Source organism: Pygocentrus nattereri, chromosome 13 (genome assembly GCF_015220715.1).
Source record: "Pygocentrus nattereri isolate fPygNat1 chromosome 13, fPygNat1.pri, whole genome shotgun sequence".
In the NCBI taxonomy this organism is placed as follows: Eukaryota; Metazoa; Chordata; class Actinopteri; order Characiformes; family Serrasalmidae; genus Pygocentrus; species Pygocentrus nattereri.
The window spans coordinates 40,818,986-40,843,583 of NC_051223.1; the positions used below are offsets into that span (position 1 = coordinate 40,818,986).

A 24,598-nucleotide genomic window follows, 5' to 3' on the forward strand; every position below is an offset into this window, starting at 1 on the left:
GGCTGACAGAGAAAAAAGAAATACTGTTTGCATCAGTCAAATCAAATCAAGTTTATTTGTGGCGCTTTCACAACTGATGTCGTTCACAGAATTCCAGTTAAGACAGAGTTTTAACAAGAATGTAAACCCCCAGGTGAGCAAGCCAGGGATGACGATGGCAAGGAGAACCTCCCTCAGAGCTGAGGAAGAAACCTTGGGAGGAACCAGGCTCACCAGGGGGGACCCGTCCTCCTCTGGTCAGACTACCTACAGAGTTATTATACTACTAATATTAATAGCAGTAGTATTAGTAGTAGTAATAGCTGGGAGTCTATGAGAACATCAGTGTAGGGTGGGCAGCTAGTCCAAGGCAGGTGGCAGCAGCTGGGGCATGGACAGCTGGTCTGAAGTGGGCAGCAGGAGGTCTCGACAGTCAGTCGTCCTTCAGCAGGAGAGCTCGACAGTCAGACATCCTTCAGCAGGAGAGCTCGACAGTCAGCCGTCCTTCAGCAGGAGAGCTCGACAGTCAGCCGTCCTTCAGCAGGAGAGCTCGACAGTCAGCCGTCCTTCAGCAGGAGAGCTCGACAGTCAGCCATCCTTCAGCAGGAGAGCTCGACAGTCAGCCGTCCTTCAGCAGGAGAGCTCGACAGTCAGCCGTCCATCAGCAGGAGAACTCGACAGTCAGCCGTCCTTCAGCAGGAGAGCTCGACAGTCAGCCGTCCTTCAGCAGGAGAGCTCGACAGTCAGCCGTCCATCAGCAGGAGAGCTCGACAGTCAGCCATCCAAGAGCAGGAGGGCTTGACAGTCAGCCGTCCATCAGCAGGAGAGCTCGACAGTCAGCCGTCCTTCAGCAGGAGAGCTCGACAGTCAGCCGTCCATCAGCAGGAGAGCTCGACAGTCAGCCGTCCATCAGCAGGAGAGCTCGACAGTCAGCCGTCCATCAGCAGGAGAGCTCGACAGTCAGCCGTCCTTCAGCAGGAGAGCTCGACAGTCAGCCGTCCTTCAGCAGGAGAGCTCGACAGTCAGCCGTCCATCAGCAGGAGAGCTCGACAGTCAGCCGTCCATCAGCAGGAGAGCTCGACAGTCAGCCGTCCATCAGCAGGAGAGCTCGACAGTCAGCCGTCCTTCAGCAGGAGAGCTCGACAGTCAGCCGTCCATCAGCAGGAGAGCTCGACAGTCTGCCGTCAATCAGCAGGAGAGCTCGACAGTCAGCCGTCCATCAGCAGGAGAGCTCGACAGTCAGCCGTCAATCAGCAGGAGAGCTCGACAGTCAGCCGTCCATCAGCAGGAGAGCTCGACAGTCAGCCGTCCTTCAGCAGGAGAGCTCGACAGTCAGCCGTCCATCAGCAGGAGAGCTCGACAGTCAGCCGTCCATCAGCAGGAGAGCTCGACAGTCAGCCGTCCTTCAGCAGGAGAGCTCGACAGTCAGCCGTCCGTCAGCAGGAGAGCTCGACAGTCAGCCGTCCTTCAGCAGGAGAGCTCGACAGTCAGCCGTCTATCAGCAGGAGAGCTCGACAGTCAGCCGTCCATCAGCAGGAGAGCTCGACAGTCAGCCGTCCATCAGCAGGAGAGCTCGACAGTCAGCCGTCCATCAGCAGGAGAGCTCGACAGTCAGCCGTCCGTCAGCAGGAGAGCTCGACAGTCAGCCGTCCGTCAGCAGGAGAGCTCGACAGTCAGCCGTCCGTCAGCAGGAGAGCTCGACAGTCAGCCGTCCATCAGCAGGAGAGCTCGACAGTCAGCCGTCCATCAGCAGGAGAGCTCGACAGTCAGCCGTCCATCAGCAGGAGAGCTCGACAGTCAGCCGTCCATCAATAGCTCTATCTTACTTTACATGTTAAAACTGTCTTTAATGGAATTCTGTGGAGCTGCTTTGTGACAACATCAGTTGTAAAACGCGCTTCAAACTAGTATATCGTCTGTTCAGCCTGGCCGGTCCATCTTAAAGCTCAGAGGAAAGGTGTTCTGCAGTTCTTCGAACAGCAGATGGCAGCACTTTCACACTGACCACAACACTCATTCATCATTTTTCAGTTTTTTACAATTACTTATTACATACAGGACAGACTAATGAAGTACTAATATACACACTTAAAAAAGACGGTTCTTCAGGGGTTCTTTATGGCTATAAAGAACCACAAATATTCAAAAAACCTAATGTAATTTAATTTTAATTTACTGATTAAATTAGTTTTAATCATCTTTTAATTGTTATTAATGATATTTTTCTGTTTGTGCTTACTTTACTGTTTTTCACCAACTCTGACTCTGTATTTTCTCATTTTTAAAGCACTTTGAATGACAGCAGCGTTTGGTTCTGTAGAAATTAACTCACCTTGCCTTGGCAAGAACCCTTGAAGGACTTTTTTAAAGAGCGCAGTACTAATGCGCACTTACACTGACGTACAGTGCGCAGGTGGCTTTTGCATGTATTTATATTTAAAACACGTCACTGAAAAACATTCTAGATAAATAGACATAAACGTACAGTCGTATGTGTGAGCCCATCTACCTCTGAGTCCTCACGATTGGCCCCTCCCAGTCCTGTCCATGTGCTTTTATATTACTTGTTCATGCATGTGCGTTTGTTTTGGTTCAGTCCAGCCCCCTTGTTGTCTGACTCCACCCCTGATTGTTACCACAATGGTTAGTGTAGTGGGTAACACCTCTGCCTTCTATGCTGTAGACTGGAGTTCAAGCCCCACCTGGGCAAACACCCTACACTATACCAATAAGAGTCCTTGGGCAAGACTCCTAATACCACCTTGGCCTTCCTGTGTAAAATGATCAAATTGTAAGTCGCTCTGTGTTTTCCTTAGTCTAGAACTGGTCTTTGATGTTTGATTGTTCTGTTGGACGTGTTTTGCTTCGTGGTTGTATTTCATGTCCATCCCCCATTCGATCTGTGTTGGCTATAAGAACCCGGACTGTTTTGACCATGACCCTGGATTTGCCCATAATAAAAGTCGCTTATCTCAGTGCGTCCGCCTCATCGCTCCCCGGCATTACATGAGTAAACACTGAGCGCGTTTCAATGCACTTAATAACCCGATAACAGCAGAAAATCAGATTGTCAATACTCTGATCAATGCATTTAATTGGCACTTCAGTAACCAGATCATGGGAAACTCTGGGTCTACAGGAGTCAGACAGTAATCAGATCCCTGATTGATCTCTTATCAATTAAACCTTGTTTTATTTTAATTTAAAATGATTAAACGTAGTTATTATTTTCTTTGTCATTTCAACCGTGTTTTTGTAAATGCTCGGCTACATTGAAAATGAGGGTTGCCCTCAATGTACTTCCGAGTCAAAATAAAGGTTTATTGATTGATTGAATGATAAACAATAAAAGGTTTCTGTTTCAGTACTGCTTTGTTTTCTGGGATGGTGAAGCTGATGTCATTAGTGCTGGTGTCAGAGCTCCTGAACGTTTTTAAACAACAGGTTACAAATAGTGATGACAAAACTTGTGTGGAACTTTCTTGATAACCGCACATCTGGTTCAAATCAGGGGTCTCAAATTTAAATAGCCAGGTGGTCCTCTCCAAATGGAAGCCGTTTTTTAAAAAAATGCAGGGAATTTATTGCAAGCATGAATTTAACTACTTAACATATACACTTCAATACATCTGTGTCAAAAGACATGTTTTGTAGATTTTCTAAGAGGACGTTAATACGTCCACTACAGAGAACACACTACTGCAAAACTAACATATTTCATCTTTTGTTTTCTTTTCTAATATGATAAACTCAAAATTGCAAATAAATAGAAAAATATGTAAGAAAACATTTCCATCCATCCTTTAAGCCGCTTCTCCATCAGGGTCGCGGGGGATGCTGGAGCCTATCCCAGCAGTCATCAGGCGGAAGGCAGGATACACCCTGGACAGGTCGCCAGTCCATCGCAGGGCAGACAGACAGACAGACACAGACTCACACCTTGGGGCAATTTAGCACGTCCAATTGGCCTGACTGCATGTCTTTGGACTGTGGGAGGAAACCGGAGAACCCGGAGGAAACCCACGCAGACACGGGGAGAACATGCAGACTCCACACAGAGAGGACCCCGGTCACCCGGCCGGGGAATCGAACCCAGGCCCTCCTCGCTGTGAGGCGACAGCGCTACCCACGCACCGCCTTAAGAAAACATTTCAAGAAACTTATTTTATAAAACATATTTAAGTGTGTTCTCCATAGAACTTTCAACCTGAAAACTGGAGTGTGACTTCTGCATATGACTGCATAGAGAGAGAAAGGGTTGAGTATTTAAAACGGGCTCTTAGGAAATGGGCAGGACAGGGTGGTTATGCAACGTAAGGTCGTCTCCTTAAACGTTACAAAACAAATAAAAAGCGCACTGCTCTTCTGAAATAACTTATATTATGTGTTATTATGTTATACATTACCACACTGACAACTTAATACTTCTTAAATTCTTTATTAATTTATTGTTAATTCCTTTTTCGTTACACCTATTACAGCATTGTCTCAACATTAGTGTGCAAACATCATCGCTTTTACGGTGTTCAATTTCCGAATTATATGCGTCATTAAGACAACTGTTAACTGCCACAGACAGAGCGGAGTATCAAAATAATCAGAATAATGTTTAGAACACTACAGAAATTTAGACAGATGATGAACGAAGGAATAGGCACTGGAAATGTTCCTTCTTTTCAACAATACACAGCCCTGGCCATTAATAAGGGCATCTTGAGAACTGATCCATCTCCAACAGAGAAATATATAGACGCAGCAGGTTTCGCACAAGTTTACAGCAGCACTTTAAGACTTTAGGAAGGGAAAAAAAAAAGTATTTACTAGATACGAAAAGTAAAATTAACAAACAGGCCAGCAAAGTATTAAACAAATGAATGTGTGTTAAGAGAAGTGAACAAAACAAGAACAAAACAGTGAACAAGTTTATATCTTCATCAGATCTGAAGGCTTCACACTTCAGTAGTAGGAGCTCAGCTCATCAATCAGGATTTTGAAACCTCCAGAACCTGGTGAAGAGCCATATAAAGTTCTGAAACGAGCCAATCCAAGGCCTAATGCTGACATACACTATGCAGCCAATAGTATACGGACAAGTGATGCCATGGGCATCAGTATTGAGTTACTCCATTGCAGCGACAAAAGCCCCTTTTCTGGTGTCCACCAAACCCAGATTCATCCAGCATGATTCATCACTCCAGAGAACATCTGCACCCCTGTTCTGTGAGTTTGTGTGGTCTATCGCTTTGTGGCGGAGCTGTTGTTACTCCTAGAAGGCTCCGTTTCATAAAAATAGGACTTGAAATTTCATAAAATGACTTGTGAAAATGGTGGCATCTTATGACGGTCTACATTTCAAGTCACTGAGCTCTTCAGTACGACCCATTCTGCTGCCAGCGTTTGTCTATGGAGACTGCAAGGCTACGTGCTTATTTTGATCCACCTGTTAGCAGAGGGTGTAGCTGTAACACTTGAACTCAACAGGTGGGAGGAATGTCCACATACTTGTGGCCATAGTGTATATGGCAGAGGAGACCCGTTTCAACCAAGAAAACTCATGCTTCAAGGCTACGATGAAGAACAAGTGATCTTTCCTATTACCTGCTGTTTGCTCCCCAATTTGAGAGGGAGAGAGAGGAATTATAAAACTGACTGATATGAGTGAGCATGTCCGGAAAAAGCTGAGAAAGTTGTCTGATTTCCATCCACCTCTTTTATGCAAATTTTTAAAATATGCATGAAAAAGCTGTATACCTTTCTCAGTTTAAAAAAAATATTGCAAAGTAAAAATGTTTTTATGCTTGGATGAGGTGAACAAGTTGGCTCATCAGTAAGACAGATACTGTGATGGAAACAGAATTTTATACTAATTGCTGACAGCAGGAATGAAAGTCACGTTTCACAGTGAGTATCGACCACTCAACATCTCTGAACTATTAGGACTGCAGCTGTCAACTTTTAAAAGCTTTTAAAAGATTTGAATGCCTGATTATATGCCACACACACCGAGCGAGACTTTTGTTTCGTGCTGTATGACGCAAGCATAAAACATCTTTAGGAATTTGCACACAACAGTAGCTGAATGAACGAATAATTAGATAGTAACAACGATTAAGTGGCATTTTCTTATCCTGTGATTTTTTTTCCGGAATAAGAAATTAAACCCTTCAGGTAATGTTTGTTTAAACTGAACAGGTTAAAATCTCTTTCTCTCCCTTTCTCCCTCTCCTGAGCCAGAAGAGCTTAAAGGACTGAAAGTGTCTGTGTCTCAATATTTGAGGGTCAACTGTACCAATTAAATACATTTATGCAATTCAGCACATTTTTGTAAATGTCGTTATGGACTTTTTTCATTAAGGAGTGATTCTGAATGTGGATACGCTTGTCTTTAGAATAAGCCCTTGAAAAAACCCTACTTGTCTTTTGTGGTCCAGATAGAGGTAAACAAATGTAGTGTCAGGATTCTCACGAGGGACTCCAGTTGTTTAAAGCACGGTGTTCTTGCCAGTACGGGGTATGAAACTCGTGTCTCGCGTGAAGGACAGTGGTGTTACCCATTGCATTATACCGAGCACGGGTCTTTATAAATGACACAAAGATAATGAAGCGTCATAAACAAAAATGCCTGCGTAAAGGGGCTCAGTGAACCTACACTGGACAGTGTGTAGATGGCTCAGTGTGCTTCCGTCAGAGAGAACACTATAGAAGGACAACATGCCAGCCGGCCAGTCCAGATACACACCTACTCTGTTGCTGCAAGAGCGAGGGGCAGGTATGAAGGTTTTCTTGTGTTTGTGGTTGACAGAGTATTTCTTTTTGTAATTATAGCCAAACAGGCCCCAGGAATGTTCATTACTTCCAAATTCTACAGAACCACACTCAAATTTCCTGGTGGTTCCTTTGTAAGCTACTGCTATACCAGCTCTACGGCCACTCCACTCAGCCTCCCAGTAACAGCGTCCAGACAGACTCTCTCTGCACAGCAGCTGAGGGCACTGAAATCTCTCTGGATGATCTGGATAGGACTGCTGCTTCTCCTCTTCCCACACATACGTCACCTTTCTGTTGTTCTCGCTCAGGACCAGTTCAGTGTTTACTGTATTTAGATCCACAGAGAGCTCGCAGGCATCTGCACACAAGGAGAGAAATTACAACCCCATTTCCAAAACAGTTGCGACGCGGCGTAAAACGTAAATACAGAATGCAATAATATGCAAATTATGTAAACCGTATTTTTAAAGCAAAATACTACAATGATAACATATCCACTGTTGAAACTGATCAATTTTATTGTTTTTTGAAAAATATATGCCCATTACTGCTGTGTTTCATCACCTTTTTTTTTTTTTTTTTTTAAAAACAGCACTCTGTAAGAGTTTTTGAACTGAGTAGGAGAGAAAATGTTCTCATTCTTTCAGCTGCTCATCAGGCATATTTTTCATTTCATAATGTGCCAAATGTTTTCAGTGGTGACCGGTCTGGACTGCAGGCAGGTCAATTTAGCAACCGGACTCTTAATATGGAGCAATGCTGCTGTAATATATGCAGAATGTGGTTTGACGTCGCTGAAATAATCAAGACCTCCTCTGAAAAAGACGTCGTCTGGACGGCAGCAGATGTTGATAAAACATGTTTATATCATTCAGCTTTAATGGGGCCTTCACAGATGAGCATGTCACCCACGCCATGAGCACTAAAGCCCCCCTAAACCATCCTGAAAACTGGCTTTAGAACTGAGCACTGATAACAAGCTGAGTGGTCTTCAGCCTAGAGGACACAGTGTCCATGATTTCCTAAAAGAATTTAAAATGTTGATCCGTCGGACCACCGGACACTTTTCCACTTCCCCTCAGTCCATTTTAAATGAGCTCAGGCCCTGAGAAGGTGGCAGCGTTTCTGGATCCTGTTTATATTTGTTTTCATCTTTGTGTTTTAGAGATGCAGTGCTGTCTGAGGGCCCAAAGATCCCGGCCAGCTAATACTGGTTTTTGGTCTTGTCCCTTACAGACAAAGACTTCTCCAGATCCTCTTTTAATGATATGAACCGTAGACGATGAAAAGCAAAAGTTCTTTGAGATTTTACATTGAAAAATGTTTTTCTTGAATTGTTGACAGAGTGGTGAACCCCTCCTCATCTTTACTTCTGAAAGACTCCACCTCTCTGAGAGGCTCTTTTATACCCAGTCATGTTACACACATGACAATTAACCACCAGGTGCATTTTTAAGCATTACACAACTTCACCAGTCTTTTGTTGCCCCCATCCCAACCTTTTTGGAATGTGTTCTTGGCAGCAAATTCATAACGGGCAAATATTTTTCAAAAAACGAATTTTTTGTTTCAACATCTGATATGTTGTCTTAGTACTATTTTCAATTAAATACAGGGTTTAAATGATTTGCACATCATTCCATTTAGTTTTCATTTACATTTTGCACAGCGTCCCAAATAGAATTTTCATTGCAAACAGGGTGCATGGGTATTCATGTGCATGTAAAAACTTACATTTTCGTACTCCTGCTTTCATTGTGTACACCCCTCCATAGTTAAAGCTAATGAATGGAAACACAGATATGGGATTTAAAGACTTCATCTTTCAACTAGAACAAAGATACAGAACAGACAGTTCATATCATACACACAATTACATTAAACAAACTGAATTTTAAAAAAATAATCTTTTCCCTAAAAATGACATTAAACATAATCTTTCCAGTTGTTATTAAGAGTTTCAAACTGCTGCTTACTCCTTTACTTACCTTCACTATGGGTATTGAGTCTTTATTCCTGGGTTTTTATATTTTATTTAATCTAACTTATTACTGTGCATGGGAGTTACTGAAGTCCCTGTAATCGCTGAATAATTAGCCTTAGTACGTAATAAGCCTGAAATTATAAAGGCGTTGAATGTTAAGGTAGTGGAAAACACTACCTTACCTAACCTAACCCTAAACACTATTAGTCATCACTCAGTATGAGTACAAGGCAACAAAATGCAGTTAGCACCTACCAGAAGCGCAAATAGTAGCAATAGTGCAAAACGGACAGTGCAAATGAGTAATAACAGGCATAAATATGACATGGCTATGAAATATAGCACTATATGAACAATATTAACGATATACCCACACAATTATAAATATATCTATGAATACATCTATGAATGATATATACATGCATGCATGCATGCATACATACACACACACACACACACACACACACACACACACACACACAATACTATAAATGCGCTATATATACACAGTATGTTATTGTCACGGTTGGCCCCTCCCAGTCCTGTCCATGTGCTCGTGTTTTGGTTGTGTAACTCCGCCCCTGATTGTTTTCACCTGTCCCTCATTGTTCCATGTATTTAAGCCCTGTGTTTGCCCCTTGCGTTTGCCAGTCTTTGTATCCTTGTATCGGTGTAGCTGGTCTTTGTTTGTGTTGGTTCTGGTCTTTGTCATGTCTACCCCACAATCTGTACGTATCGGCTCATTGACCCTGGACTGTTTTGACCATGACCCTGGATTTGCCCCTAATAAATCTCGCTTATCTCAGCGTGTGCGTCCGCCTCCTCGCTCCCCCTTACAGTTATATACTGTTAGATTAAGCAGTGCGTTGTATTCTATATACAGGGATATATATAAAAAAAAAAAAGCAATAAATTAAAAAATAAAATAAATAAGATAAAACAATATAATCTTGCCCGTGATGGTTATTTTATTTTAATTCTGTTAATCCTTTCCAGACTCTCTGTTCATGTACTGTGCCTTTAAATCAGATTTTTGAGTTTGGCTGTTCACAGTTTCTTTTAAAAGTGATCTGTACGCGACATCTGTCTCAACAGATCAGCTCCTAAACTGACCGATTGACTGCGCAAAAGAACAGAGCTTTACACTGCTTCACACAGCTCAGCCAGAGGTAAACGATCATGAGTATGAACGAACACCAGTCGCTCTTGGAGGGTTCAGCTTCACCAGCGTCACAGGAGCAACCATGAAGCTTCATGACTGACAGCTGGGCTCATCACCCAGAATGTGTTTGCACTTGACGAAAAACCTTTTTTAGAATTTTTTCAAGGAAACCTCCATGACAAATTCTATGACAATTTTTATGCTTAAATACACACCAGCTCTTGACATCCCTAAAATTAAAGTTTACAGTACAACCCTCATCAACCCCTTACTGATATGACCAACTATTATTTAATCAGAAGTTTAAAAAAAAAGTTTAATATACTAAAATATTAACGCAAACATGACACACTGTAAAACTTGGGCATGTTTTCATTCAACCTAGCTTTGCCAAACATTCCGGCACAGCATCCAACAATGTAGTATTAAAACCACAGTAGGGTGGAATGGACCCAAACTGGCCATTAATTACTAAAAATATTATATACTAATAATATAAGTTACTAAAATCACATACACATGCACTGCCAGCTTAATGATGCCAGTGCAAGCTCTGCCACAACAGTGTTTTGTCTGTTTTATGAGCAAAAAAAACCAAGCTATTTACTGTTGAGCAAAGGATTACATTGAACGTATAGTAGTTATCATATATACTATATTGCCAAAAGTATTCACTCATCTGCCTTCAAACGTATGGACTTCAGAGACATCCCATTCTTAATCCATAGGGTTTAATATGATATCAGCCCACCCACTGCAACAATAACACCTTCAACTCTTCTGGGAACTTTTTCCACAAAGTTTAGGAGTGTTTATGGGAATTTTTGACCGTTCTTCCAGAAGCACGTTTGTGAGGTCAGACTCTGATGTTGGACGAGAAGGCCTGGCTCACAGTCTCCGCTCTAATTAATCCCAAAGGTGTTCTATGGGGTTGAGGTCAGGGCTCTGTGCAGGCCAGTCAAGTTCTTCCACACCAAACTGGCTCATCCACGTCTTTATGGACCTGCTTTGTGCACTGGTGTGCAGTCACGTTGGAGCAGGAAGGGGCCGTCCCCAAACTGTTCCCACAAAGTTGGGAGCGTGAAATTGTCCAAAATCTCTTGGTGCTGAAGCTTTAAGAGTTCCTTTCACTGGAACTAAGGAGCCGAGCCCAACTCCTGAAAAACACCCCCACACCATGATCCCCCCTCCACCAAACTTTACACTCGGCACAATGCAGTCAGACAAGTACTATTCTACTGGCAACCGCCAAACCCAGACTCGTCCATCGGGTTGCCAGACGGAGAAGCGTGATTGGTCACTCCAGAGAACACGTCTCCACTGCTCTAGAGTCCAGTGGCGGCGCTTTACACCACTGCATTCCACGCTTTGCGTTGCGCTTGGTGATGTAAGGCTTGGATGCAGCTGCTCAGCCATGGAAACCCATTCCATGAAGCTCTCTACGCTGTTCTTGAGCTGATCTGAAGGCCACATGAAGTTTGGAGGTCTGTAGTGCAGAAAGGTCTGCAGAAAGTCGGTGACCTCTGCGCACTATGCCCCTCAGCATCCGCTGACCCCGCTCTGTCATTTTACGTGACTGACCACTTCGTGGCTGAGTTGCTGTCGTTCCCAATCGCTTCCACTTTGTTATAATCCCACTGACAGTGGACTGTGGAATATTTAGTAATGAGGAAATTTAACGACTAAATTTGTTGCACAGGTGGCGTCCGATCACGGTACCACGCTGGAATTCACGGAGCTCCTGAGAGCGACCCATTCTTTCACTAATGTCTGTAGAAGCAGTCTGCAGGCCTAGGGGCTTGGTTTTATACACCTGTGGCCATAGAAGTGATTGGAAGACCTGAATTTAATGATTCGGATGGGTGAGTGAATACTTTTGGCAATACAGTGTATATAACAATCAGACCCACAACACCTGATTGAATGATTAGAATCTTTTGCACTAAGATGTCAAAAAAACCTGGAAAACACAGAATACCATTAGTAACTACCGGACACCACCAGGAAACAGCAGACACTTAATGGGTCATATGCCTTTTTTCAACAGGGAGGTAAATTAAAAGGAATATTGCTAAACAGAAGCAGTGAAGTGTTAATGTGCCTTTGGACTGCTTCTGCCATTGTGGCAGAAAGTGCACGTGTACATGGCGTCACTGGGGCAGCGAGTGCATGACCGCAGCCAGAAGTGGAAGTTGCTCACGCAATGTCATTGGACAGCTGAACACACCCAAGGGAAAGGGGGGTGCATCCAATCCACCCAGAGAGAGCAAGGCCAATTGTGTTCTCCTGGACTCCCAGCCACAGATGGCTGTAGCATCAACAGATATGATATGGCCAACACTTAAACAGTTGTGCCCGTTTCTAAGACGCTGCTCCCTCAGGGTCGCAGGGAGTGCTGGAGCCTATCCCAGCGGTCATCGGGTGGAAGGCAGGATACACCCTGGACAGGTTATTCCTAAAACAGTGATACACAAATAATGCTACATTCATTACATACTTCACTGTGTCCAGTTTATAGCTTGGGTCGTCCACTTTAGCCCCGAGCAGCTTCATTCCTGACTCCCTTGGGTGGTTGTAACTCAGATCCAGCTCTCTGAGGTGAGATGGGTTTGAACTCAGAGCTGAAGCCAGAGAAGCACAACCTTCCTCTGAGACCAAACAACCAGACAACCTGCAAAATACAAGAACTATTTAACTGTCTTTTTCACTTTATGCCTCTATTAGAGTGCAAGCCTAAAACATCTAAATACACACAAAAACAATACAAAAGCATCTTGGTAATCTTGCTTGCTAGTTAGCATTAGGTACCAAGCTAGCTCATGTTAAAGTGATAATTCTAAAAATAGCAACTGGCACATTTAACATACTGTTTGAGTTTATATCACAATCAGAATCAGATTTATTGACCAAGCATGTTGACACACAAAGAATTGGGTTCCAGCCGTTGATGTCTAGTGTCAAGGGCAGCAATACATACAAGCAATGTAGAATTAATTTACAGACAATATACAAGCAACATACAGATTGTTTTTTGCAATGGGTACATAATTTGCCTCAAGCCAACCGAAAAAGTGTTATTGTGTCATCTATAAATCATGTCGCACCTTGTCAAAGTGTTGTTGATATCATATTTTCCTATTACATAAAATAAGCACATAATTCATGATCTAAAAACTAACCTTAATATCTCCAGCTGACAGTCAGAACTTTTTAGTCCACCAGAAAGCAGTCTGACTCCGGAGTCCTCCAGATCATTCTGACTCAGGTCTAGCTCTTTTAGGCCTGAATTTGGAGACTGCAGAGCTGATGCTACATATTCACAGGTTTTCTTAGTGAGATTGCACATCACCAACCTAAAAAAAAATGAAAACATTGTTCTTTTAACAAATGTTTACAGTTATAATGTCAGCAAACATTGAACATTTTCAATCCAATACTTTTGATATTGCTACCAAAATGCTACCATGTTCAGTATCTTTTTCCTACTCATCACAAACATGTAAGAAAGAATTATTATTTATTAAGCAAAATACTGTATGTCCCTGTATGGCCCTCTTCAAATGGATGCTGTACTTAAAAAAATTGAGATGACATCTCAGATGTCCTGCGTTGAGATAGTGTTAATTATTCATAATATAAAAATAATAAAATAAAAATTAAAAATATCTATGCACGGTGACAATGAAATCATATTGATGTTGGCATTATATTGATATTGATGTTGGCTTTAATGATTTTTTGGCTTTAGATAGACGTTATTTATTTGATGAACTGGTATTTGATGAAATTTCTTGTAAACTTTCTTGTACTACACTTCACATGAAACTAACTGTCTAAACTGTCTAAACTGACTAAACGTCTTCATTTTATCATTTTAACTGAATGTGTAACCCTACAGAAATAAATAAATAAAATATCTTAATAAATGTTAATAATGTTAACCAAGAAAACAATTTCTAGAAAAACAATTGTGAAATGCATCCCAGTGGAAGTCTAAACACTAACCTTAGTGTCTCCAGTTTACAGTGTGGATTCTTCAGACACTCACAGAGCTGCTTCACTCCTGAATCCTGGATGTCATTGTAACTCAGATCCAGCTCTGTCAAGACCGAGTTTGCTGACTGCAGAGCTGAGACAACTATTTCACAGTGCTGCTTTGTGAGTTTAAAATTTGCCAGTCTGTAAGCACAATAAATAACAAATTATTTGTGCTCTAAGGCAACATTTTAAAATAAGTATCCGCTAAATTTCATAATACCAGTCATTTTTAAATATTTTATGAAAAGATTTTATATTTGCAGGATTTATTTTGTTTCTTGTTATATAGTTAACTCACAAAGCCTTTCTGCAGTTCCTCACAACTGGGATCAGTCTCCTACGACCTTCATCTGATGTTTTGTATTTCTTTGGGTCAAACTCGTCCAGTACTTCCTCGGACATCTGTAGTGAGTAAGCTATTCTTGTGCAATCCCATCCGGTGAGCTTCCTCTTAGCGTTCAACAAAGTCTGGACTTCTCTTTGAAAAGAGTTGTCCTTCATTTCGATAAAGCAGTGCAAGAAATTGATCCATCTCTCAGGGCTGACATTCTTTGGATGCTTCTGTCGGACACGTTGAATGGTATCCTCAAAGTCCTCTGAGATTCTGCATTTGGGAGGCACTATGTGATAGAGGAGTTTCCAATTGGACTCCCGCGAGATTCCATATAGGAAGCGGAGGAAGAGATCCAGGTGTCCAGTTCTACTTGTCAAAGCTTTATCTATTGCAGACATCATAAACTGATCCACAAATCCTCCATTCGATTTTGAACGACTCTGGAACATCTTCACTACCTCAGCTTCCCTTTCCACACAGGCATGAAATCCAAAAACAGCAGCAAAAAACTCCTGAAAGCTCAAATGCACAAAGCAGAAGACCTTCTTCTGATACAGCACAGACTCCTCCTTGAAGATTTCAGTGCAAACTCCAGAGTACACAGACGCTTCAGTGACATCAATGCCACATTCTCTCAGATCTTCTACATAGAACAGGATATTGCCCTTGATCAGCTGTTTGAAGGCCAGTTCAGCAATTTTTAGGATCATCTCTTTTTCCCGTTTCTTCAGATCTCTCTCATCATCTTTTACATGATACTTCAAGTTCTTTGTTTTTGTCTGTATTAGCATGAAATGTATGTACATTTCAGTCAGAGTTGTTGGAATTTCTCCACAAGTATCTTGTTCCAGGATCTGCTGGATCACTATGGATGAAATCCAACAGAAGATTGGTATGTGGCACATTATGTACAGAGTCTTTGCTTTTTTAATCTGTGAGAAGACTCTGCTTGCCTGATCTGGATCACTGATCCTCTTTTTGAAGTACTCTTCTTTCTGAGGGTCATTGAACCCCTGAATTTCCGTCACACGGCTGACATACCGGGAGGGAATCTGACTGGCTGCCGCTGGGCGGGAGGTGATCCAAATGAGAGCAGATGGAAGCAGCTCTCCTTTGATTATGTTTGTCATCAACACATCAACTGATGAGTTCTTGGTCACATCAGAAATGGTCTTACTCTGTGATGATGCAGTGATGTTGAGTGAAATTCTGCTTTCATCCAGGCCATCTAAAATGAACATGATTTTGCACACATCATACCCCTTTGGATCAAGTCCTTTAAGCTCGGGATGGAAAACACAAAGAAGTCCATGAAGACTGTACTGGTCATCCTTGATCAAGTTCAGCTCTCGGAACGGAATCATAAACATGAAATCTACATCTTGATTGGCTTTTCCTTCAGCCCAGTCAAGAACGAACTTTTGCACCGAGACAGTTTTTCCAATGCCAGCAATGCCTTTAGTGAGCACTGTTTTGAATTTTCTCTCTTCTAGTCCATTTCTTTCATGCTCTTCCTCAAGATTTTGTTCTGGTAAAGGACTGAAGATGTCACTGTAGTTGACTGGGATGCCTTTGTTGCAACCCTGGAACATGTTCTGAACCTGCAAGACTTCATGTTCTTCATTCACCCCTTCACTCTCTCCCTCTATGATGTAGAGCTGTGTATAAATGTTGTTCAAGAGGGTCCTGTTGTGGTGCGTGGGGATTCCCTCAAATAAGCACTCGTATTTGCTCTTCATACTGGCTTTATGATTCCTCAAGACCTTCTGCAGAATATCTTCATCTGGTTGTTTATGCTCCATGGAATCTACATTTTTGGATGGCTGTAAAGAAGGTTGTGCTCCAGAACTCTTTGTACACTGAGGATAATTAGAGTTTCCTGATGAACCTGACTGGTCCCAATATCTGCTGATACACTGGGTGCAGAAAGAGTGCCCACAGCTGCTAGAGGCTGGATCTTTAAGAATCTGACCACAGAGTCCACATGTAAAACAAAGAAACAAACAAACCAAATATGCCTTGGTGATGTGAGATGATGCAAAAATTATACTTTGAAGAAAAAAAAAGGCTGCATGTAATGCATGTACACTGAAGGACGTCTGACTGTCGAGCCCTCCTGCTACCCTCTTCAGACCAGCTGCCCACGCCCCAGCAAACCCTAACCTTGGACCAACTGCCCACCCTACACTGATGTTTTCATAGACTCCTAGCTGTTACTACTATTAATACTACTGCTATTAATATTAGCAGTACAATCATTTGTAGGTAGTTTGACCAGAGGAGGATGGGTCCCCCCCCGCTGATGAGTTCCTCCCAAGGTTTCTTCCTCAGTTGTGAGGAAATTTTCCTTGCCACTGTCAGCCCTGGCTTCCTCACCTGGGTTTTTTTTACACTTCTTGTTAAAACTCTGTCTTTTCTGGAATTCTGTGAAGCTGCTTTGCGACAACATCCGTTGTAAAAAGCGCTATACAAATAAATTTGATTTGATTACACTTGTATCAAGTTAATCAGAATAGTCAATTATTATTAAAGACATAAACGGCATTACGTACTCCGACTGACCTCATAAGCCTTATATCTTGCAAGGACATTCCAGGCCAAAATTAAAAATATAACATTACCTAAATGTGCTCACATGCATGTCACAGAATGGATTTTTCCAGTGTAAAGACTTCTAGGTGGATTTCTGGGTGGAGGCTTCTTTACAATTTTCTTTACCATTCTTGTCAACAACCGATGTAAGTTACACTAATGCTAGCTTGTTTGTATTTATTGATAGATTGATCAGTGGCTGGGCTAGCAGTCATAACTGGTAGACACCACAGGGATTTTATATGGTTTTATGATGTTTCTGTGTAATGCATGCTGGGTATCATAGTGAGAGAATACTGACCATGAAACATCTGGCAATGCAGTCACAGTGACAGGATTGACAAGTTATATACACAGCATACAGTTTGTCTGTGGTCTTTTATGCCTTACGTGAAATGTTTTGGTCCACTACTGAAAGCAGGAGGCTCAAACATAGAGTGGCTGCTCTTCACAGACATACAGCTGAGTTCTGAAGATGCTGTTTTCTTCTGTTTTGTCTCTAACCTGACATAAAAGAAAAATGGTAAACATCTTTTTATCTCTGTGCGAACAACATACAAGTTTTTGAACCAGCCAATCTCTCACCTCAGTCGCTTTGCTTTATCACCAAAAGCCGGAGGCTCAAACATTGAGTGGTTACTCTTCACAGACACACAGCTTGGTACCGCAGCTGCTGTTTGTTGGTTCTCCAGTCTGTCAAAACACAAAAAAGGGTATTTGTCTCTAGAGTTTGCAGTGTGTGGCACTTAATATCTTTCCTGAGCCATTTAAATTTGTACCAAGCAAAGCTGCAGAATATATTGTTTGTTAATCATTGTTCTGAAATTGGAAAATACTGATATCACAGAAAACGGCAAAATGCAAATGAGCTTTTTTATTGTGTCTAATTTCGTCATCAGTGGTTCCACGTTTTAATGTATTTCAAGGCAAATTGTAACTGCAACATATAGCATTATAATCAGAATATACAGTACATCTAACATCTTACCTAGGGAGCTGTCTACCATCACTGAAAGCAGGAGGCTCAAACATGGAGTGGTCACTCTTCATAGACATACAGCTAGGAACCAGAGATGTTATTCGTTGGTTCTCAAACCTGTCATAAGAGGAAAGTGACACCTCTCCTTAGCTTGCTGTACACATTACATAACAAATCCCTTAAACCATCCAACTAGGGAGGTCAGACACCTACAATAACTTTGATTAATCACAGTTTGTTTAGTTAATCACAATGAATTACATTTATTTGCTCACATCTGGCCCTGAAGAAAGATCTCTTCTGTGTAAAAAGTACTGCATTGTGTTACAACTACACGAGTGGACTGTAACATGGCTGTGGTGCTAATGGATATAAAATAGAGAAAGGGTTTTAATGTTGGAAGGACAGTTCGAAATCAAATAACCAAAGTCAGGCCAAGTCAAAACCATAAGTAGGATAAGCAGATACAGGGGGGTGCAGACTAAGGTCAATATCCAAAATACTGAGAATCAGGCAGACAAATCAGCAGGACAAAAAGCAAAAGAGAAAAAAAATGATAAATAACAAAATAGGTCAAAACACATAAAAGTCAAAAACAAGAAGATGCTCGGTACACATATGCCAACAGTAGCAATACCTCACAACAAGTATGAAAAACAAATAAGCATTTATACCAACAAAGACAATCAAAAACACATGAATGAAATCAGAATTCAGGTGAGGAATTGGCCCGAGAACTATGGGAAGTCGAGCTCTGAGAGTCACTGAAACATAGAAAGAATCCAGAAGTGTGACATGGACAAAATGAGCTTCATCAAAATGTATTTGCTACTTTCAATATGAAAACCACATGAGCGCAGGGTGAACATGAAAGCAGATTGAAAACAGTTCAAAGGTATCATCACCATCCAGTGGGGTGGTGGGGGGGCAGTGTGACATGGCAAGAATATAACACCATGATACTTGAAGACCTTTTTATGATGCATGATGTGTGGATGCATCTTGATATCCACACCAATCCTGTTCGCCTTCTGACAAAACCGGGAGCCGGTCAGTGTTCATTGACTTCTGATGATACGGAAAATATGCTCAGAAAAGCAAACTGTGGTGTGACATATCATAATAAAAAATATAATATTGTCACACTGCCTACGCCGATCGTCCCATGAAAGCCTCAGTCTGCCCAAATCAGATTTTTTTTTCTTCATATGTGGCACAGATGTGTGTCTGTTCAAACAGCAAAAAACATATTGAATCTGCTATATTCAATGTTGCTGCATCAGCTCTGTTTTGCTTATTTAAAGAGCCAGAGAACCTAAATCTGTTTTCTTTCTAATTAGATTAACTGTGAATATGTACTAAGTGTACCTTTTGAATACTGTTCCAATGACAGATAAATGGCCCATGTATTTTATCACATCTCTCTCCTCTCTGTAAACTGGGCGGTCCTATTCTTGGGTAACGCTTCTGTAAGCATTCCCCTGACCAATCACAGGGCTAACGTTTCTTGCCCTCTTGCCAAACAAAAAACAGTTTAACCAAAAGCTAGCAAGTGAGACCACCTCTGTGGCCCATTCATTCTTTTATCCATACACCAACATCCGTCCATCTGCATGTCTGTTCATCCATGACATTTCTCGTCCACTTACCATCACATAAAAGCTGGACAATGATTGTAATCCAACATGAGGGGTGGAGCAGACTAGGAGCGTTGGACAAAGAGCTGTCAATCAAGCTGTTTCTTAGCCACACCCACATAGTTAACTGCTTTCAGTTAACTGTTGTCATATTTCTTAAATTTGGTGGATGTTTAATAGAAACAACTATGACTGTCATATTCAGCTCTGCCGGAGTCGTTAGCCACACTCTGGAAATGTTTACATTCCCTGTTTATGTACAAACAGACAGAATAAAACAAATTCCATTTACCTGCTTTCTTTCCGAGTATACAATCACCCACATGTCCGGCTGGACACTGAAGGACGACCGACTGCTGAGCCCTCCTGCTACCCACTTCAGACCAGCTGCCCATGCCCCAGCTGCCACTACCTGCCTTGGACTAGCTGCCCACCCTACACTGATGTTCTCATAGACTCCTAGTTATTCCTAATACCAATATTACTGCTATTAATATTAGTAATATAATCACTTGTAGGTAGTTTGACCAGAGGAGGACGGGTGCCCCCTGGTGACCCTGGTTCCTCCCAAGGTTTCTTCCTCAGTTCTGAGGGAGTTTTAGCTTGCCACTGTTGCCCCTGGCTTGCCCACCGAGGGGGGGGGGTTTCTGTACATTCTTACAGTTCTCTTGAAACTCTGTCTTTTCCGAAATTCTGTAAAGCTGCTTTGTGACAACACCCGTTGTAAAAAGCGTTACAAATAAATTTGATTTGATTTGATTTGATATAACATTCACATTTAGCATCATACAAACATTTGTAATATTTCACTCTATGTTCCCTTGGGACTTCAACACTCAACATCCTTCGGTGATAAACTATGAAGTGAGCCATCAGCAGAAGCTCTTGCCAGTTAAATGCTGTATTTGAATGAGTGACCACACACAAGCAGCTGAGCTTAGGGCTTGAACTTCAACTTCAAAGAGTCAAGCTAGAAATATGTTTTAACAGCTCAGAGGGGGAAAAGTGGTGTTAACCATTTAATGTGTTAACTTGTAGTGTGACAGTACATCTAACATCTTACCTAGGGAGCTGTCTACTATCACTGAAAGCAGGAGGCTCAAACATGGAGTGGTCACTCTTCATGGACACACAGCTAGGAAGTGGAGGTGCTGCTCTCTTGGTCTCTGAGCAAACGGCACCACCCTCGTCATTCTCCACAGAGAGGCAGGTTCCCTCCTCTAAACTCTCTCCGCTGATACTCATGGTCAGTGGTCACAAAAACATGGGCTGAAACAAACAAACAAAAACACAGTGCTGGTAACAGCTCACATGGAAATGAGAAGACTTAAACTGGAACTCCACCGATTTTTCAAAAACTCTGCATAATTAAATGGTTGAGATGTACACAAAATAGAGAAAGTTAGAGTCTGAACTGTTCACAGAAATGTAAAAAAATGCAGCACTTTAACTCAAAGGTATGTAACCAGGTTAACTTCATGGAACTTAATATTAAGTTGAGAAATTACTACTTTGTGTTTTCCATTCATTAACATTTTAATTTCAAGTTAACCCACTTCCTTAGTTTTTTTAGTTCAATAGGTGCATTTCTTTATAGCAAGTGGTGGTGATAGGAACAAGACAGCTGTTAAACCCTCCGAGTTCAATCCCAGAAAGTTACAGAAATGGTTATGAATACGTTGCCTGATGCCTGAGACATTCATTTATGGCAGTTTAGTGATAAAGTCTTGGCTTAAAATGTACTTTAATCCGTTTTTAATCCATTCATAGCAGAGAGGTACATGCAGGGCACTGTGAGGCCAAATAGTCCCCAAAGAAAACTGATTATTCCAGATTTTCCACTATTTTCCATTATCAGCATTCCATATAGACTCAGAAGACTCGTGTAGGTTCTCTGGTGGTTCTGGATGGTAAATAAAGTGTCTATATCGGTGTTGTAGTCGTGATGACGTCTGGTTCCCATCACCACCACTGTAAAGACGTCTGAACCATTTCACACCAAACCCTCTGAAAGACTGAATTATTCAGAAATTATGAAAACGCTGAGGGTCAGATGTGCACTGAAAAAAATGTTTTGAACTTACTTGATTCAAATGTGCAATTCGGAAAGTATTAAATTCTGACTCCTTGAGTCAGAGACTCTGAGTCTTGTCAAAAATACTGTATTTTTACGAGATAAATGCACATGAAGGCCACCTCAGTGTCCTATTGACGAGTGGGACACTCAGATTTTTCAGTGAGCCCTGACTTTTTGACTTAGTATCAACAAAAAATGAATGATAGTCGCTTATAAACTGGCTGTATTTCAGTTCTTCAGCCACACCCTTAACACTGCAGGCTAAAACCATCCACACATGGGAATACAGATATAAGCACGTTGTGTGATACATAACATATTAAAACATAAATTATATTAAAAGACATCACTCTGCTCATAAACATCAACTGCTCTTCGGTTTGCTGCAATAATGCAAAACACACTACCTTTAATGTTAGAAAAACAGGAGTAAACCAAAAGCATTATTTCCAGTTATCTTACTTCCAACCACAACCACTTGAACACAAGTCAAATCATAGTTACGACCTCTGGATTCGTAGCTAAGCCAAGCAGAAACTTCTGAGGAGGACCTGAAGGCAGTAACAGCCTCAGCTACAGGTTCAGTGAAACAGAACTGCATAACTTAAAAATGCCTAAAAACCTCAGTTTCAACCTCAAAACTCAGCACATTGCTCCAAATATGAGCCTTGTTATTCTTGGTCACTAACAGGACAGAGCCCAAAGGCCCAGCAAAATAGCTTAGCTCAGCTAATTTCGACCGGTTTATGTTATTTCGCCTACGTACAGTTGAATATTTCACAACGCCAACCTAAAAAAGAGCTTAAAATACATTAAAAACGGACACTTAAGCGATTAACTAACGTTAGTTAAAACGTTTTACCTCAGCCGGCGTTAGCAGTAGCTAACTGCTAACTAGTACAACACAAACAACCCTAGAATATCTCCAGCAGCCACAGTGGGCAGCGTATGGATGAAGAAGCCCATTTAAAGTTAAATCTGCTATATTTATGTCTATAAACAACGCGCTTATATTAATCTCTTCAGTGAAAATCGGGTTAAATATGATTAAAGGGAGCAAGGCTAGCCTGTCTGTGGTAAACCTCTGAAGCTGCGCGCGCCAGCTTTTATTCCCGCTGTTTCTGTTTCCCGCCAAAACCGCTTCTCCAGCGGCTCTCAGTCTGCCCGTTTCAAAACGACTCAGACGCGGAGCGGGTCTGGACAAAAACAGGCCTGCGGCGACACAGAGGACGACAAAGACTTACAAACCTACCGGGATCAACAACAAAGCTCTTCTCTGCTGGAGGGAAAATGAACTTTTGCCCCGCTTTCTCTGCTCAGTCTACCGGTTTCGTTTCACTGGATCTCATGAAGTGACTCACACTTCGCGGCGCTCGTTGCGCTCAGGTTTTAGTGATCCTGCCTACACCCTACGGCATACACGCTACGCCCTACAGCCTACGGCATACACGCTACGCCCTACACGCTACGGCATACACCCTACGGCATACACGCTACGCCCTACACCCTACGGCATACATGCTACGCCCTACACGCTACGGCATACACGCTACGCCCTATGCCATACGCCCTACACCCTACACTCCATGCCATACATTTACATTTACAGCATTTAGCAGACGCTCTTATCCAGAGCGACTTACAGGAAGAGCTTCGTCTGTCTAGAGAAAGTGTCTCTGCTAGTTACCAGTAGGTCAGAGAGAAAGACGGTCCTGAGCTCAGATACTGATAGAAACACAGTCACTGATACAGAGAGAAAAGGAGCAGAGCTGAACTCAGAACAGTGCAATACAACACACTACAACACACTACAGTACACTACACTACAACACAACACACTAAACTACAGCACACTACACTCATGGCCAAAAGTTTTGAGAATGGCACAAATATTATATTTTCACATGATCTGCTGCCCTCTGGTTTTTATGTGTGTTTGTCAGATGTTTTTATCACATACAGAAATATAATTGCAATCATATGATGAGTAACAAAAGCTTTTATTGACAGTTAGAATGAGTTAATGCAGCAAGTCAATATTTGCAGTGTTGACCCTTCTTATTCAGGACCTCTGCAATTCTCCCTGGCATGACCTCAATCAACTTCTGGACCAAATCCTGACTGATAGCAGTCCATTCTTGCACAATCAATGCTTGCATTGTGTCAGAATTTGTAGGTTTTTGTTTGTCCACCCGTCTCTTGATGATTGACCACAAGTTCTCAATGGGACTAAGATCTGGGGAGTTTCCAGGCCATGGACCCAAAATCTCTATGTTTTGTTCCCTGAGCCATTTAGTTATCACCTTTGCTTTATGGCAAGGTGCTCCATCATGCTGGAAAAGGCATTGTTGATCACCAAACTGCTCTTGGACGGTTGGGAGAAGTTGCTCTTGGACGACATTCTGGTACCATTCTTTATTCATGGCTGTGTTTGTAGGCAAGACTGCGAGAGAGCAGATTCCCTTGGCTGAGAAGCAACCCCACACATGAATGGTTTCAGGATGCTTTACAGTTGGCATGAGACAAGACTGGTGGTAGCGCTCACCTCGTCTTCTCCAAACAAGCTGTTTTCCAGATGTCCCAAACAATCGGAAAGGGGATTCATCAGAGAAAATGACTTCACCCCAGTCCTCAGCAGTCCACTCCCTGTACCTTTTGCAGAATATCAGTCTGTCCCTGATGTTTTTTCTGGAGAGAAGTGGCTTCTTTGCTGCCCTCCTTGAGACCAGGCCTTGCTCCAAGAGTCTCCGCCTCACAGTGCGTGCAGATGCACTCACACCTGCCTGCTGCCATTCCTGAGCAAGCCCTGCACTGCTGGTAGCCCGATCCCGTAGCTGAAACACTTTTAAGAGACGGTCCTGGCGCTTGCTGGTCTTTCTTGGGCGCCCTGGAGCCTTTTTGGCAACAATGGAACCTCCTCTCCTTGAAGTTCTTGATGATGCGATAGACTGTTGACTGAGGTGCAGTCTTTCTAGCTGCGATACTCTTCCCTGTTAGGCCATTTTTGTGCAGTGCAATGATGACTGCACGTGTTTCTTTAGAGATAAC

The 24,598-nt window shown here is 42.2% G+C and overlaps 1 protein-coding gene across 1 annotated transcript; it reads right to left on the minus strand.

Annotated features, from left to right (window-relative positions):
* Window positions 1-4,401: 4,401 nt before the first annotated feature.
* Window positions 4,402-22,887, minus strand: LOC108443321 (NACHT, LRR and PYD domains-containing protein 3-like). Its single transcript, XM_017723899.2, has 11 exons — window positions 22,803-22,887; window positions 20,537-20,742; window positions 17,846-17,953; window positions 17,443-17,550; window positions 17,245-17,361; window positions 14,230-16,248; window positions 13,899-14,072; window positions 13,073-13,246; window positions 12,391-12,564; window positions 8,482-8,528; window positions 4,402-7,105 (listed from the first exon to the last, which is right to left on the minus strand). The coding sequence occupies exons 2-11, from the start codon at window positions 20,716-20,718 to the stop codon at window positions 6,558-6,560; spliced, it is 3,651 nt and encodes a 1,216-aa protein (XP_017579388.2). The 5' UTR covers window positions 20,719-20,742; window positions 22,803-22,887; the 3' UTR covers window positions 4,402-6,557.
* Between the last annotated feature and the right edge of the window lie 1,711 nt (window positions 22,888-24,598).